The 18,136-nt window shown below is 35.3% G+C and overlaps 1 protein-coding gene and 3 non-coding genes across 4 annotated transcripts; 1 reads left to right on the plus strand and 3 right to left on the minus strand.

Annotated features, from left to right (window-relative positions):
• Positions 1-2,373: 2,373 nt before the first annotated feature.
• On the plus strand, positions 2,374-4,901 carry LOC105787902 (protein BOLA2). Its single transcript, XM_012614503.2, has 3 exons — positions 2,374-2,538; positions 4,393-4,415; positions 4,492-4,901. Exons 1-3 carry the CDS (start codon positions 2,476-2,478, stop codon positions 4,685-4,687), a joined length of 282 nt encoding a protein of 93 aa, XP_012469957.1. The 5' UTR covers positions 2,374-2,475; the 3' UTR covers positions 4,688-4,901.
• Positions 4,902-6,639: 1,738 nt separating this feature from the next.
• Positions 6,640-6,756, minus strand: LOC128039384 (U5 spliceosomal RNA). Its single transcript, XR_008193889.1, has one exon. It is a non-coding gene; the product is annotated as a U5 spliceosomal RNA (small nuclear RNA).
• A 1,372-nt stretch (positions 6,757-8,128) lies between these two features.
• On the minus strand, positions 8,129-8,245 carry LOC128039373 (U5 spliceosomal RNA). The gene has a single exon (XR_008193877.1). It is a non-coding gene; the product is annotated as a U5 spliceosomal RNA (small nuclear RNA).
• Positions 8,246-15,231: 6,986 nt separating this feature from the next.
• Positions 15,232-15,348, minus strand: LOC128039395 (U5 spliceosomal RNA). The gene has a single exon (XR_008193899.1). It is a non-coding gene; the product is annotated as a U5 spliceosomal RNA (small nuclear RNA).
• Between the last annotated feature and the right edge of the window lie 2,788 nt (positions 15,349-18,136).

Below are 18,136 nucleotides of genomic sequence, written 5' to 3' on the forward strand. Positions count from 1 at the left end.
TTTATATGTTTAAATCGATCGTCATGTTGGAATATTGCTTCTTTTGAATCGATTGTTTGTATGTTTAAATTGACTGTTACATAGTACTTCTAATTTCCTGGTTCCGCCACTACCAAAGCCAATCCCAGGAAACAATGAAGCTTCATAGGATCTTTTTGTCTAGGACATTTATTTTCTTTAAGTTAAGAGTTATTATTATTTTTAATTTCATGAATGATTTATTTTATGATTCTTCACATGTAATTATCTTATTGGGTTATTTAAGTAATAAATTACATCTCATCAAAATATTTCACATCATTCCGTTAATTTTTTAACGGTACTTTCATCAAATTTGTTAAAAAAGCGACTTGAAAATAAAAACAACAAAATGGATGGCCAAAAAGGATGAAAAATACAATTAAAATCATTTTGACAAAATATGTAAACGTTAATGACCAAATTTATCATTAAACATTTATTTTTAATCATATCTATTATCAAATAAAAACATTACTTTTAAACATCCCTATAATTTAATCTTTGCAATAAATTTTATTTATTTATTTATTACTTCAAGAATTATGTGCACTTTTATACTTCAGCTCGGATGCATTTTTCTATAATTGAAGTCAGAGTATTCTTAAATTTTGTGAGTACACATTGTTTTTCTCTTGCAATTTTAAGTATACGATATCTGGTATTTCATAATGAAAGGGTATAAATTTTAAAAAAATCATTTTATATATTCTTTTAAGAATCAAAATGAATTTTACTTCAAAAAGAATCAAAATGATTTTTAAATATAAAAATATTAAAATTTGAATAATATAAAGAATGAAGACAATCTAATAAAGGACGAGGCTTTAAAATGGGTTTAAATAAAATTTAATATTCGTTTTATATGAGTTGGGCTTTGAGTAAATCTTTTTTACCGAGACGGTCTAGCTCAAATTTTATGTTATAAAAGAAATTATATTAGTTATATATATTAAATAATAATTATATGTATTTAAATTTATATTAAATCACTAATTCAATAACAATCAAATTTATTACCCCAAATCTAAAAAAAATTACCCAACTAAATAACCCAACCAAAATATAAAATTTTAAAATTATATTTAATACAATAAAATATTTATTATATTTATTTTTAATATAATAAAACATTTACTATATTTATAGTAGTGTTTTTAATATAAATATTTTTAATATATTTTTAATGTATTAGAAAACTTTTATTTTAACCTTTTTAGTGTATCTAGTGCATTATATATATATTTTTAAAAATTTAAATAAAATTAATTTAAAAGCAGAATATGAGCAACCGGATTGGGCTCAAATTTATCTTTCTTAAATTAAACTAGGCTTGGATAAAAGTAAAATCATTTTTTAGGCTAAACTAAACTTAAACTTAAAAATTAATCTAAATGTCATAGTTGAAAATGTAAAATCCGCTCATAAATTGTAAAAGTTATGATTAAATTTATATTGGAAAATAGATATAGGAGAGCCAAATCCATATATGTTGTTGCTAGGTGCTGCTTTAGTGGATGTTTGATTCCAACTGTATACTGAAATACTGAATTTAAATTTAATAAAATTTGATTTGATTTAGGAAAATATATATATATAAAATATTTAAAAATCCTAAACCCATAAAATGAATGAATAAATTAAACGGAGTTCCTTAGATAGAATAAATTGAAATTTTGATTAAATCAACTTCATTGATTTATATCAATTCGATTTCTGAGATTAATTTATTGAATGGATATCTTATTTGTGTGAATATGGTAATAACTGCGGATTTAAAGTTTTTTAGTTGAAGTTAATTTTTGAATTTAATAATTATTCTTGCATTAAGGCTTAAAATAGGTAAGGAGTTTAAACTTTTTATTTTGTCTAAGTTAGTCCTTAGACTTGACAATTATTCCCACATTAAGGTTTGAATTTTAGAATTTTCAAAAAAAATATCAGAGATTAACTTGGACTAAAAAAAATTCAAACCCCAATGTGGAACAATGAAAAAAAATTCAAGTTCCAATGTGAGAATAAATGCTAAATTTATGGGCTAAATTAAAAAGAAAAAAAGAACAATTGCCAAATTGAACCCTTGAATGTTAATTTTGAAACAATGTTAACTAAAATCCTTTTGTAAGATAGAGAGAGAGAGAGAGAGAGAGAGAGAGAGATAACCAAGGAAACTAACTTTCAGGTTTGATTTTCTTAAAAATGACCTAAATAACTTCAACTAAGTTCATAATGGGCTGTGGCCAAAAAATTATGATGGGCTTATAGTAACGGATAGGCCTTGCATAGCAAATGGCATATAAGTCCATGATGTTTGACTCCACCAAAATCGAATTTTAATTTTCTTTTTACAAAAATCGAATCTTTCTTTTAACTTCATTCTTCAATTGAATTTATACTGTGGTAAAGGAATCTTGGAAACAAAACGAAGAAGAAGAAACAGAGCGAAAGAAAGAGAAGATGGGAGTGACGAAGGAACAAGTTGAGTCTTCATTGACTTCAAAATTGAAGCCTTCTCATCTGGTAACCCTCCTTTCATTTCTTCCTTATATTTCATTCACCTTTATATCTATAATTTATTCCTATCTAAGTTGTAAATTTCTAGAAAAAAAATCTAAAGCGGGTTGTAGGTTTTAATTTTTTTATCCTCCCTAATCATGTTTCCACAAATAAGTAAACCCATGAATATGCTTTTGCTTGTTGCTTTTCTGCTTTCAAAGGAACAATTTTTATGAAAAATTGATTAAAAATCTGTTTTTTTTTTGGGGGGGGGGATTTGCATGATGTTACTTAGAATGTAGAACAATTATATTTTAGTCAAATATCAATTTAAGTTAAAATAAGTTGTGCTACATTCACGGGGATATCGGGTACAACTTCAATTTTTGTGGAATCATTGTGGGAACTCTTGTTATGAATTGATGATTAGTTCAGAGCCATGCTGTTTTTGATGAATTTTACTGAGATACTTTTTTCACTCTTTAAATTTTTTGTTGGTTCACTTAAGAGTGAAGTTGGTTGAATGAGAAAGAAGCATTTATTTCAAGCTATTGAGGTGGAAAGATTTCTCAGTTTCCATCCTTTTGGAATGATTGGGGCACATTTAAGTTTTTAACTTAGATGCTATGTGTAGTTTGAGCACAAGGCAACTCAAGCCATAATTTGCAGATTTTCCGGGTCACAAGCTCATTCTTCATATGTATCCATTGTTGTACCTTCGTACGTTTATACAGAAAGATATTGTGTCGAAAATTGTTTCGGAATTATTCTTAATTTTACAGCTTGTTGGATCCAGGTTTTTAGTGATTTCGAGAATAGTACCCTACCATATTGGCTTTGGTTCACTTGAGAAGAGAAAATTAAACTAATTTTCCTTTTTGTTTGGAGAAAGCTTGACAGTGTTATTTTGTTAAACTGGGTCTCAATATTCAAGGTTCATGTTTACATATGCTGGTCGACATTAGTGAGGAGTATGATGCCTTTCTAGTTTCTTGTCGATATATCTCTTACGTACGATTGTCTGAGTTTTTATGGGAAATAAACTTTTCTTGTTGCCTCGTATGACTAGGAAGGACTGTAAGATCACTGATTTGCAATTCTTTCATTGGCTGTGCTTGCATTGCTTGAATATGGTAGTGATACTTCTTCGTTTATTTGAAAGCATTCAATAAGAAGCAGAACTAAATGTGCTGCAAGCTTTTTTGAAATTCTGTATCCTTTTGGCTAGGTTCCAATTTCCAAATGATTATGATCAAGATCAACTTGAAGATGTTTATTGTTGATTTTCCAAATAGGTTTAAGCACCAATGGGCTTTTTGGCTGTAAAAAATGGTGTTTTCTAGTCATCACCCCATTTATTGTTGTACAGTCCTCTTTGAAGTGTCATCATCATCTTCTTCTTTTGTGATTTATGAGGGACGTCTTCCATAAGCTCATATTTCCTTATTTCCACTGGGGTAGAATGTAGTGCCATATACGCAAATGATTTTGAACCCATAACATAATCCTTCATCCTATTCATATGGCTGAAATGAGGATGCGGCATGAAGGTTGTTGGTATCTAATGACAATAGTAGCCTTTTTACGTATTAATATAGATGAAGTACAAGGTTACAAGTTCAAAACATGATTCTTTGCCTGGTGGGGTCCCTTTGGCTCTGTTGTTCGTAGTTCCTTGATAAATTTCCTGATCAGCTTTGTGTATTGCTAGAATAATTGGGAACGACTCCTGACTTTAATTTTTAGAAAATTTGCTTTCATATGCATTGTATTTATTATTTGGACTGGCGAAACCCTTAAGATTTACTTCCCATTTTGATACATGTTTATCTAATACTATATTCTCACAAAACTAATTTTTACATTTCTGTGTTACAGGAAGTAATCGATACATCTGGAGGGTGAGCTTTATTCTATTTAAGTTACTAATACATTCTCATTTTTTGGGAAATTTACAAAGAGGTTTGAATGTATCAGGTGCGGTGCAAGTTTTGTTATTGAGATTGTATCAGAGCAATTTGAAGGGAAGAGGCTCCTGGAAAGGCACCGAATTGTGAATGCTGCTCTCGAGGAGGAGATGAAGCAAATCCATGCCCTGTCCATAAAGAAAGCTCTGACCCCGGAGCAGTGGAAACAACAGCAAGAGGCTGAAAAATCTAAACCAGATGCTTAGAGAGACACTCAAAACTATAATTTAGACATTTAAATAAGAGAGTTCATGAGCACTCAGCTGGAATACTAAACCATCATTTCACCTTGAGCATACATTTTAGAACCATACTTTGTAATTACTGATTGCTTACCCACGGGGGCGTTTGGGATGCATGCAAAACTACAAATTCACATGATAAAAATATGGAAATCCAATGATCATATATTCAATTCAATGATGAAGGCATATTGATGTTAATATATGTAGCAAGAAAAGATAATGCATGACTCCGTATTTTGCATGTGCATTTTGAAGTTAGGTTACTTCTGTAGTGCCATATTGACAGATATATCATTTTTGCTCTGTTACTGTTATATGCCAATATATTATATGCTTATATGTAAATGTAGATTTTAGTTTTAATACTCAAATTTCTCAATCCCTAAATAAATGGCATAAATATGATAAAATATTTAGTTTTAATCAGTCAAAGGTTACCAAGTGGGAATTGAAATCATGGTAAATCGATTTGAAGCATCCACTCGTTTTAGTTTTTATCCATGACTTGTGGAGGATTCATCCTTCATCCCCGAAGTAAAGAATAAGTTCTGCTCTCATAGTTGGCATTTATTTATTCATTGCATAACTTCATATCAACATGATTCAGGATAACTCTTAAAGCTTTCACTACATTTTTTTTAAAATTTTTTAATCAATTACCAATTAAAAGTCGAGAGTCTAGAGATTATTCAGTGATGTGTTTTGAAATTGAGGAAGAGAGCTATGAACCCGTTATGAATGCCTTAAAACGGATGCCATTCCCAATAGAACGGCAATTGTCAAGGGCAGCTTCATTCTAACAAATCTACTTCATGATTGAGAACGCAAAACTTGAAAGTCACAAATAAAGAGAGCAAATCCGAACTAGCAAACAAGGAATTCAATGGAAAGCAACTAGTTGCAAAAAGTGGTTTGTTTCTTGGTAATTCTTTTAAAAACTCTGGAAGTAGGTTTATCTGCATAAACAAGCATTTGCTGAAACTACAAGGTCATTTAGTGACTGAATGGACCAATGCATTGGCTTTGGACTATAGCAAGTAAACAGGTCTCAATCAGGTTTTTTCTTCTGTTCCATTAGAATTTAAGAAACCCTGTTTCTGCTACTTTAACTACACCACCCATCACAGAAAACTTTGGCAAATTAGAAATGGGTAGCGCAAACGCAGGCCCTAACTGCCACAAATTATGACGTAGGCTCTCCCACTTGGGGAAACCTTATGCAGGTGCAACAGTGCAATGAAAGCCACCAACCTAGGCCTTGAAAGTTCTCTGAGGTAACTTTGACAGCATGTAAGTCAGCCTGCTCAACGTCCATATGTTCCACGGATCCTATCACAATCCTACAATCTTAACCTCCATAACGCTTAAGGAGAAGAAATACAAGTAGTATATCACCTCTTGAATCTCGTAATACCCCCCACCATTCCCTGCATTTCCAAACATTTCAACTCAAGGTACATTCACAATAAACAAAAATCAACATAGAAGGATGCCACCTAGAAACTGAATTCCCTATCCTATGCATGAGACCTACCTTGCATGTCTTGGATTATGAACTAAAATTCCATCCATCCAAGCTAAACTCGACAAGGTCCTAGTCTATCCATTTCTCTTTCAAGATTAGCCTTCACCAGGCAACAACTAGCCCAATCTCCCCAAAGCAGAAGAAAGTATGAAAACTTGCAGAGTGGTCTCAACAATATGATATACCCAATGACAGAGACGATTTTGGATTACCAACCTCAAAAATCTAATATTGAAGCTGTGGTGAAGATACTAAAAAAGTTTTACTCTAATGGGACTTATATAAAGTGATTGTATTACACAATTTGGTTATTACATCACTGATTGAGTTTCATCACTGAATTGACTGACAAGTCGTACAAAAGATTTGGAACTAGAATTGGTATGGGGGCATTCAACAAGAAGTACCCTTCCAAAAATTAGCGTATGCCGCTTAGGGTGGCGAGCACACGGTATTCTTTAGTAAAAGGCGAAAGAATAGTTCGCTCTGTGCTCACCACACGGCTCCGTGAGTTTGAAGCTCTGCTGCAAGTTGCTTTTATAAGCATAAGGTGATGCTGCTACCTGCTTTTCCAGAGCCATGTGGGACTTCACTTTATGGTAATTTAATTTGAAGCCTTCACTCTTTTTAAGTTTTATCCATTTGTATTGTAGATTTGCTATCAAATCAAGCTTTTAAGTTTATCATCCCCAAAGTAAGAATAAACTCTGCTCTCATACTTAGCACCACGTGATTCATGATGTTAGATATTGGAACTCTAAACAGAGTTGAGAATAGAGATTATTCAGTGATTTCTTTTGAAACTGAATAATAGAGCTAAGAACCTGTAACTGAATGCTAGCTTTAAGTGAAATTTTCTGCAAGCTAGAGGGAAATTTAGCAGTAACCATTTCTTTTCTCTAAAACAGAAGGTGTCCGAAAATAGAATGACTAATGGGGATTAATTTCAAACTGTTTGGGACAATATGGTGGAAAACTAGATTGGAAGCAATGTCTAGAGTAGCTTGATTGTAACAAAATAACTTCATAGGTTGAGGAAGTAGGTTTATCAGATTAACAAACATTGCTAAAACCACAAGGTCAGTGAGTGGAAGCACCAATCAATGGCCATTAGGTTTAGATTTCCTAGTTGTATATCAAGTAAACAGCCAGATTTCACAGTTCAGGCTTTATCTTTCATTTCATTGAAGAGGGATCCATTGCTTCTATTTTGTCATGCCCATCTCATTGGTGAGCACTCTCAGCCTCTTAAGCAAACTAGATATAAGCTCAAATCAGAATTTGAAAAGAATTCAGTGTCACTTAGAAAGGTCTGGCTACCACCCCTCTTGATATTGAAGCACTGGTGAAATTACAATCTTGGGCTCAAAGAGAACAAAGCTGGGATTGAGAGATTTCTTCACTTTGGGAAAACATTTCCAGGTGATTGATGTTCAAAAGGTATACGAACTAGAACAAAGCTGGGATTGAGAGATTTCACCACTATGGTTTTTGGTTACATTTCTTCGCTAATTTGAAGAAGAAACTAGTAAAATATCCATCTATTCATATTACTGAACTAGAACACAGTTGCTTGCATTTGGTCATGGGAAAATCGAAAGCAAAGCAGTCAACGTGATCAAGTTCAATGGCAAAAGATTTAAACTGCTAAATTGGAAGCTGACAACTGAAGCTTATTCCAAGAATCCATCCAAACAAGTTAAAGCTCCAATCGATTTCCAGCATTTTCCTTCGACAATGTGTTCGACAAACTTATTAAGCGTGATACAGAACTGAAGGTGGAAATACCAAATCTTTAATACAAAGAATTCCCAACATTGGTTATTCCTACGGAATAGGGAAGTGTAGAAAAGCTTAAGAACTTGTATCGGAATGGGGGCATCCAACAAAGAATGCCCTTCCAAAAATTGGCGTATGCCGCTTAAAGTGACGAGCACACGGTATTCTTTAGTAAAAGGCGAAAGAATAGTTCGCTCTGTGCTCATCACACGGCTCCGTGAGTTAAAAACTTTGCTACAAGTTGCCTTATAAACATAAGGTGAAGCTGCTACTTGCTTTTCCATGGCAATGTGGGACTTGACTTTATGGTAGTTTGGTTTGAGTCGCGCTCTTTTTTTGTCCACTCAAATGTTGAATTACTGTTAACCCAAGCTTTTAATTTCTTGGAGGATTAGAACTTGTCATCCCAAAGTAATATGAAAAAATGCTGCTCTCAGAGTTAGCACGACGTGGTTCATGATATTAGATATTGGAAGTCCCAAATTTTTCTCTTCATTTTTATTTGTTTATGATTATTCAGTGATTTCTTTTGAAATTGAAGAGAGCTTAAGAACCTCGAACGAATGCTTTCCAAGTAAAATTTTTGCAGGCTAGAGGAATTAGCAGTAACCATCTGTTGAAAATTGACCAACCATGCTGCTGTGATAATTTTTGTTGAAGAGCATGCAGCTTGTAAACATGCTGCAGCTGGTATGCTTGCGGCAATAGCAAGTTTTTTGTTTAGGTACATTGTAATTAATCTTAGTTGAAAATGAACAAGCTGATGACAGCTTGATATGTTTAGGTGAATGATGTGTTTAGTTGGCTTGTTTAGTGTACAAGCAATGTTTCACAACTTACTAGGCTGAGTAGTTGTGTTTGGTGGAGAAAATTGTCTATAAAAGACATGTATTGTTTTATTAATGGTAATGAAAAATCAATGAAAATCAGTTTTTCATTCCTTGCTGCACGTTTGTGAGCAAGTAAAATATTTTTTGCATCTTGCTACTTTGTTCTAAGTCCTGTTTTCTTCTTTAGCTGCTGTAAAACGCCAACACCTTCTCTTTACTTTAAATCGGCTGTTGTCCCCAAATAAAATGACAAATGGCAATCAATATCAATCGGTTTGGGATAACAATACATCATGGAAAACCTGATTGGATGCAATGTCTAGGGTAGTTTGATTGTAACAAAACAACATAGTGAATGCAAACTTGAACATTTACAAATAAATACAGCAAGTCCAATCTAGACCACTAATAGATAGTAGCAAACATGGAAGTTAATCGACTGCAACTAGTTGCAAATAGTGGTTGGTTTCTTTGGAAATTCATTTAAAACTGGTGGATGCAGTTCATCAAAATTAACAAAAAATTGCTAAAACTACAAGGTCAGTGTACTGGTGGAAGGACCAATCAACGGTTTTTTTTATCTAGTTTTTCTATAGGAGGCAATGCTTCCCTGAGTATTCAAGTTTTAAGCATCTTTCTAAACCATGAAGTAAAAAAAGACTGAGAATGTTTATGTAGGACGCAGAACTTCTGCATTCAAAAACACTTTTATTGCTTGGCTTTGCTGTACTTGATAGACTTCCAACTAGAAGCAACTTCATGCATGGCACTGTCAAGACCACTGAATGAATGTGCACCATGCAGCACTGAAGAGGAAACTACAGATCCATTTATTATATTTTAAACGTCAATTCTCGAAACAGGTTTAGGATATGGTTCTTCAAGTATGTGAAGCTTGTCCTCAAGCTATGTGCTTATCTGTGGGATTTGGCAGGAGAGGGATGGAAGATTGGGTAGAAGTATGGAGTTTTTCAGGGTGGTCACTGTCGCTGTGTTGGTGCAAAGAGGCAGCAGCAGACTGTTTTGGTCTTGCTTGGATAGCAAGCCTCGAGCCTTGCTAAAGAAACAAACTCAGAAACAAAGCAGAAAATGAAACTAGCTAGTGAAGAACAAGAAGGAGAGAGAGAGATTGAATGAAAGTGAGCTGATATTTTTCATTAACCCACCAACAAGGCATTAAGCCATTACATACATTAGTCAACAAGTAAAACAAACAAGTAATCACCTAATCAATTACCTAACACCACTAATTTGCATTGAAACTTACAAGATTAGCTTGTACAACTTGCATTGCTGATTTTTCAATCAATCAATACCAAAACATTTACCTACTTAGTTCAACATGAACTAAATTACAAAATAATCAAAAAGCAACCAAAAACACCAAGTGGATAGGCAACATTAAGCTTCAGGCTTTAGTTTCTGCAGGCCAAGGCTCGAATGCCTGCAACGTATTCTTCTGCATGGCCACCTTTGCATGGGAAGCTGGTTGCATGGGAACTAACTTTAACACTCCTCCTTAGTTTCTATGCTGGTTACGCCTAGCTTCCCTTTTAATTTTATAAACCTTGACACATTGAGTGCCTTGGTAAAAATGTCTGCAATTTTCTCCTCCGAATTGCAATGAACCAGCTCGATTTCATGAGCTTGTTCCATCTCCCTTATAACATGTAATTTAATATTGAAGTGCTTGGTTCTGCCATGGAAGATGGGATTCTTTGCAATTGCAACAGCAGATTTGTTGTCACAGTAAATCTCTGTTGCTTCTTCTTGGTTTTGGTTTAAATCAGCCAAGATTTTTCTAAGCCATATGGCTTGATTCACAGCAGATGCAAAGAAGAAACATATTCAAACCTGCATTGTTGATTGTGCCACCGGACTTTGTTTCTTAGAACTCCAAAAAAACATGCACGAGCCAAGACTAAATGAGTATCCGGATGTGCTCCTCATATCATCACTCGATCCACCCAATCACTATCGACATATCCTACTAACTTCATGTTTTCAACCCTTTTGAACATTACACCATGATTGATGGTGCCTTTGATGTACCTCAGCACCCTTTTTGTTGCTTGAAAGTGCAGATCTTTGCAGCAATTCGTGTATCTGGATAGCACACTAACTGCAAACATAATGTCGGACCTTGTTGCGATCAAATACAATAGACTACCAATGAGACTCTTGTACATAGTCTCACAAACCGTTCACCGTTTCATACCTTGATAGCTTCATTCCAACAGCCATTGGTGTGCTTGTTGGCTTGCAATTCTTCATTGAGAACTTGTTTAAGACCTTCATAGCAAAAGAACTCTGGCTGAGAAAGATTCCAGTTGCATTTTGTCTTACTTCCATTCCTAGAAAGTAATTCATTCTGCCTAGATCAGACATCTCGAACATTTTCATCATTTTCTTCTTGAAATCATGCAGCATATTTTTGTCTCCTCCAGTTACTAACAAATCATCAACATAGAGTGACAAGATAAGCTGAGTCTCAGCTTGATTTTTCTTCACATACAAAGTTGGTTCACTGGCACTTCTCTCGAATTCCAAACTGAGCAAGTAGGAATCGATTCGAGCATACCAGGCTCGAGGAGTTTGTTTCAGCCCATACAAGGCCTTTTTTAACCTGTAGACCATGTGTTCTTTACCAGTGACTACAAACCCTTGAGGCTGCTCAATGTAGATCTCTTCTTCTAGGAAGCCATTGAGGAATGCAGACTTCACATCCAGTTGATGAATGGTCCACTGATTTTGAGCAGCCAAAGCAACTATCATTCTGACAGTGTCAAGTCTGGCTACTGGTGCAAAGGTCTCCAAGTAGTCCAAACCATACCTTTGGCTAAAACCTTTAACAACAAGCCTGGCTTTCAGCTTGTTAAGACTGCCATCTGCATTTTGTTTAGCTCGATAGACCCACTTCACTCCAATGGCCTTCTTTCCAGTAGGCTTATCAACCAACTCCCATGTTTGGTTCTTCTGTATCATGTTGATTTCATCAACCATAGCCTGCTTCCAGCCTTCATCAGACTCGGCCTCTTCAAAACTGGTTGGTTCTGCTATAGCAATCTGTGCTCTTTCATAAATTTCATCCAAGGGCCTTGTTCCTCTCACAGGCACATCATCAACATCCATTTCAGGACCAAGGTGCTCGAATTCAGCTTGATTAGGTACCAGGTCCTCTGAAACTGCCTCTGGTTCATTCTTTTCCCAATTCCAGCATGCCTTTTCATCAAAGACAACATCTCTGCTTACCTGAACTTTGCATGTCAAGGGAATCCAGAACCCTATAGCCCTTTTTGTCTGAGCTATAGCCCACTAGGATACCTGGTTGAGCCCTTTTTGAGAGCTTGTCCCTCTTTGCTGCTGGTATTTGTGCATAGCACAGGCAACCAAACACCTTTAGGTGTGCCAATGAAGGTTTGAAGCCAAACCATGCCTCAAAAGGTGTCTTGTGTGCAAGGGCGTTGGTGAGAAGCCTATTTTGCAGATAAACGGCAGTGTTTACTGCCTCAGCCCACATGGTCTTGGGCAGTTTCTTCTCAAACAGGAGACATCTGGCCATATCCATCAGACTTCTGTTCTTCCTTTCAGATACCCCATTCTGCTGAGGTGTGTAGACATTTGTAAGCTGGTGTTTGATGCCAGCATCATTGCAAATGGCCTGGAACTGAGTTGAAGTGTACTCAGTGCCATTGTCTGACCTTATCGATTTCATCTTGCAGCCTGTTTCTGTTTCTACAGCAGTTTTAAACTTCACAAACACTTGAGCTACCTCAGACTTGTGTTTCAAGAAGAAAGTCCAGCAAAACCTTGTTAAATCATCAATGAAGAGGATGAAATACCTGTTTTTGCTGAGTGATTCAGTCCTCATAGGTCCACATACATCAGAGTGCACCAGCTGCAATCTTTCAGTGGCTCTCCATGCTGAGTTTGTTGGGAATGGCAGTCTTGCCTGTTTTCCCATCTGGCACACTTCACACACATCATCATGCTCCACTGAGCTGGTGAAGTTCTCTGCTAAGCCTTCTTTGGCCATTTGAGCCAATGATCTGAAGTTGGCATGCCCGAGCCTTTGATGCCAGAGCTTGGAATCATCTGTAGAGGCTGTGTATGCTGACATTGAGTCATTTGACCAATGGACCTCAAAGCATTTATCAGTCATTGTGACTGTCATAAGGCTTGATCCACTTGGATCAGCTATGTGGCAGTGTTTGTCCTTGAACACAACAGAATAGCCTTTCTCAAGTAGTTGAGCAATGCTAAGAAGATTTCTGTCAATCTCAGGTACCAGCAGGACATTTGAAATGACTTTGTTGCCTGTAGGAGTACATATCAAGCACTTCTCCTCTTCCTTGACTTTTATAAACCGACCATTTCCAACCTTAACCTTAGTTTCTGACTTCATCCAAGGTTTTGAACAAAGATGCATCTGGTGACATGTGGTTGGTGCAACCAGCGTCCATAGCCACCCTTTTGAGCATTTCTTCTCGTGACTAAGCAAGAAACAAAGAAAGACCTGCTCTTCTTGGTCATTACTGTCCTCAGCTACTCGAGCTTCAACCTTTAGTTGTTGAAATTGGCTCTGCCTTGGCTTGGTTTTGTTTTTGTAAACCCTCTCAACATGGCCTTTCTTCTTGCAGTGTTGACATACTGCATCTGGCCTAAACCAGCATCTATCTTCTGGATGTCCAGATCTTCTACAATATCTGCAGGGTTGATCATTACTCCTTGCAGCATCAGGCTTAGGCCTGCTTTTCCAACGCTTTTTGCCTCTTGGAGCATTGGTGCTCGAGGCCTCTCTTGTCTTGGCTTGAAATGCACCTTCCTGGTGGTCTTCAGCTCTGCTAGCTCTCCTTTGTTCCTGAGCATAGAAGGTGTTGATTAGCTCAGTCAAAGAGATGCTAGTAAGGTCTCTTGAGTCCTCTAGGAAGGATATCTTTGCCTCATATCTCTCAGGCAAAGTGGAGAGGACTTTCTCCACTATTCTTGCCTCATCAAAGTGCTCACCAAGGAGCCTTATGCTGTTAACCACTGCCATGATTCTATCTGCATACTGCTTCACTGTTTCTTCTTCCCTCATCTTCAGATTCTCGAAATCCCTTCTTAAATTCAACAGCTGCTGTTGCCTTGTCCTTTCAGTGCCTTGAAACTCCTCCTTAAGCTTATCCCATGCCTGTTTTGGAGTCTCACATGCCATAATTCTGGTGAAGATGACATCTGACACACAGTTCTGGATGCAAGACATGGCTTTGTGCCTTTTGGTCCTTTCATCGGCATGTTGCCTGATCTGAGCTACTGTGAGATTGGCCCTCAGTGGTGCTGGCTCAGCATCTGTGTTGACAACTTCCCACAGATCAAAAGCCTACAGGTAAGTCTTCATCTTTACCAGCCATATGTGGAAGCCTTCCCCATTGAAGACTGGTGGGGCTGCTGGTGAAAATCCTGAAGAAGCCATCAGGTTCCTTGATTTGAAGCAACAGGTCCACTAAGACAAAGGCTCTAGATACCAATTGTTGGTGCAAAGAGGCAGCAGCAGACTGTTTTGGTCTTGCTTGGATAGCAAGCCTCGAGCCTTGCTGAAGAAACAAACTCAGAAACAAAGCAAAAAATGAAACTAGCTAGTGAAGAACAAGAAGGAGAGAGAGAGATTGAATGAAAGTGAGCTGATATTTTTCATTAACCCACCAACAAGGCATTAAGCCATTACATACATTAGTCAACAAGTAAAACAAACAAGTAATCACCTAATCAATTACCTAACACCACTAATTTGCATTGAAACTTACAAGATTAGCTTGTACAACTTGCATTGCTGATTTTTCAATCAATCAATACCAAAACATTTACCTACTTAGTTCAACATGAACTAAATTACAAAATAATCAAAAAGCAACCAAAAACACCAAGTGGATAGGCAACATTAAGCTTCAGGCTTTAGTTTCTGCAGACCAAGGCTCGAATGCCTGCAACGTATTCTTCTGCATGGCCACCTTTGCATGGGAAGCTGGTTGCATGGGAACTAACTTTAACACGCTGGCAGGGCGTAGACAAAGGGATGATAGATAGCAATTTTCTTTTTATGTTTATTTCCTCTTTACAATAACAGAAACTAATAAATAACATGGTGAAGATTTTGAAGATAAAGATTTGAAGTTTATTGCATCTATGTAAACATTCCAAGAATTAATAGAGGGATTATAGGAGTACTCAAAAGAAATATGATATTTGAAGTTGCTAGAAACTCGAGATCCTGCTTTGAATCTAGAGTTGTATACCCAACAATTACGAGTTCGCTCTGTGCCATTTTCAAGACTCTCAGCAAGGCATTTTGTTAATTGAAACCCGTGAAGAAAACCTTAGATTGTATTGGGGGCACTCAACAAAGAATGCCTTTACAAAAATTGGCGTATGCCTCGTAAAGTGGCGAGCACACGGTATTCTTTAGTAAAAGGCGAAAGAATAGTTCGCTCTGTGCTCACCACACGGCTCCGAAAGTTTGATGCCAAGCTACGAATTGCTCTATAAACATTAGGAGAAGCTGCTACTTGCTTTCCAGCTGCGATGTGGGAATTGATCACTAAGCAATTTCCAACAAAAAAGTTGGGACTTGGGAGTCTAGAGATTATCGAGTGTTTTCTTTTTTGAAACTGAAGAAGAAAGCTAAGAACCTGTAACGAATGCTTTAAAAGTGACATTCTAAAGGGAAAATTAGCAGTAACCATCTCTTTAATTATTATATTTCTCTAAAGGTTCCCTAAAAGTATTCAGTGAATTTTAAGGATTGTAACATATGAAGAAAAGAAAATTGTGGTAACTTAGTAACTGCACATCCAGAAAATAGTAACCGGTCGAGTGGTGGGAAGAAATGATAAGTATGGTTTGTTTTATTAAGATTTAATGGGTTACTAATTCTTTTTTATGTAAATTTGGTTTGGTGGTAATTTTCTCTGGTGATATTAATTTAGTATAAAGTTTTAATGTTATTATAAACACAACCACAATAAAAATATAAAATTACTATCAACAAGTGGTTCGGTGTAATGGTAAAACACATTGCAATCTTAAGGAGTACTGTAGGTTTGAATCGTGGAGACATATTGTTGGGAGGGGCAATCACGAACCATAAACATAAATCGTAAAATGGACATGCATAATATCAAATATATATAATTACTTAATACCAACATATATAAGATTAATTTACACATTAACCATATCGAATATATCGATTACCTTCTTAAAGTTCATTTAGGCGGAATGAAAAATTATTATTTGGTTGATGAAATGTGATATTATCATCATGATATTATCATACCGGTATGTACAAATCCAATCTTAAATTGATATATAACATAAGTTCCATTTCGATCAAAATTTCGATGCATTATGACCAATCCAATGTGTTTCAACTCATTTTGATTAATAATGAATTGTACCTATATGTATCGACTGTCTTGATTGATACAAAATTTACCGTTTAATTTCTTTCATAATCGATTTAAACTTAAAATATAATTATTAAATTAAATTGTTAAACTTAATTAATAATTTTAAAATTTATATGGGATGACATTTATATATAATATATAAAAATATAAAATAAAACGGTAATAAAATGAATAAAGAAAACACGATACATCACTTGATACATACTTAGGAATGAAGCTACTCGACAAATAATAACAAAAAAAAAACTGGGAAAATATGCAAAAATCTATGCTTATAGAATGACCACATGTTGGGTACCTGGATTTAACCAAACTAATGCATGCAAATCTAAAATCGGTGAGTTGACAGCAAAAACTATTAAAGTCCAATTTAGAATATAATTTCTAGTGTAAGAAGATCTGATTGATCGGATACTGTTTCAGGTTAATTCATTAGAAACAGTGTAAACCAATAGACAAACTGCTATTAATATATAAAAGAAAAAAATTGTAACCCCTCCAGACGTAGTGTACAAAATAAATATTGTAGCAATCCCCACAACATGGATACAAACAAGTTGATACACAGGAACTAAAGCAAACTCCAATATGATGAAAACAGCATAAATGGTTATGTTACTCTACGGATTCTTTTCATTGGTAATGAAAAAGTAGTACTGAATGACAGAATGGAGCTAGCCATTACACTATTACTGTTGGGTTTTTAGCAAAGGAAGAGAGCAAAACAGATAAAATTAGCAATCCAATTTGAGTTGCTATTTTTCACCACATTTTTTCAATTTAAATTATACAATATATATTAGTTTATTCATGACATAACTAATCCCACTAATACAATTTTGAAAACATAAAAATTTAATTTGTGCACAAACTGATTTGTATCAATCAGTACCTAAACATATCATAAATCTACCAACTAAAAATGGTTTACACGTAATATAACATGTGCAACATGCACCAAAAATATATCCATGCAACCCACGGATCTTCAATCCGCCAATAGCTTCACAATTCACCATACAGTGCACAGCTTGGGCATCGGCGAGCTTATTCTTACTTGTTGCATATGAAGAGTCCACCAATATTTTTTACTTTCAGACTTTCTATCGAATGACTTAAAAGTCTGAACTGTTCGCCAAATGTACTCGTCACTACATGGTTGACCATCTCGCAACAATTACTTTATATTGTCTAAGGAGCATTCTTGATGAATTTGAGATCTAATCCTTCACTCTTTGCAAATCAATGCATGGTCTAATACCCTAAAGTTAGTTAAGAAGCTCCCTATTTTCAAAAGTTACTAAAGTATATCTGGCGTCCATAATCATACTACATTTTTATCATCAACATAGATCTCTGTAGCGCAAGTACAAATTAATATTTATTTATGTTAAAGTTTGGCAGCATCTTTTGTTAATAAAAATCAAAGGTGGCATCATGGCATGTAAGTTTCCAGTATGATATCAAACACCATTAGTAAAACCATAAACTGAAATAACACTGATTTGTTTATTTTATTAAAACCCAGTAACTGTAGGAAGGATATTCCCTAAAATTAGTGACATGGTGAAAAAGCGAAAGCATGAAAAGTTTCCACAAAGTCTAGGCACTTGGACAAGTTAGAAAACCTCAAACAACCCATGACAGAACTACAAGGAACTCCATAGACAAGAGTTGTATATGTTTTTCCCCTTAAAGTTAACTCAAAGATAGAGTTGAAGTGAATGGAATATAAGATGTTTGGAGGCAAGCTAGGATTAAATGGTACAAAATACTTTATTTTTCATCATATCTCATAAATGTAATCGATAAGAAAGTTTTATAATGT

Source organism: Gossypium raimondii, chromosome 2 (assembly GCF_025698545.1).
Source record: "Gossypium raimondii isolate GPD5lz chromosome 2, ASM2569854v1, whole genome shotgun sequence".
Classification (NCBI taxonomy): Eukaryota; Viridiplantae; Streptophyta; class Magnoliopsida; order Malvales; family Malvaceae; genus Gossypium; species Gossypium raimondii.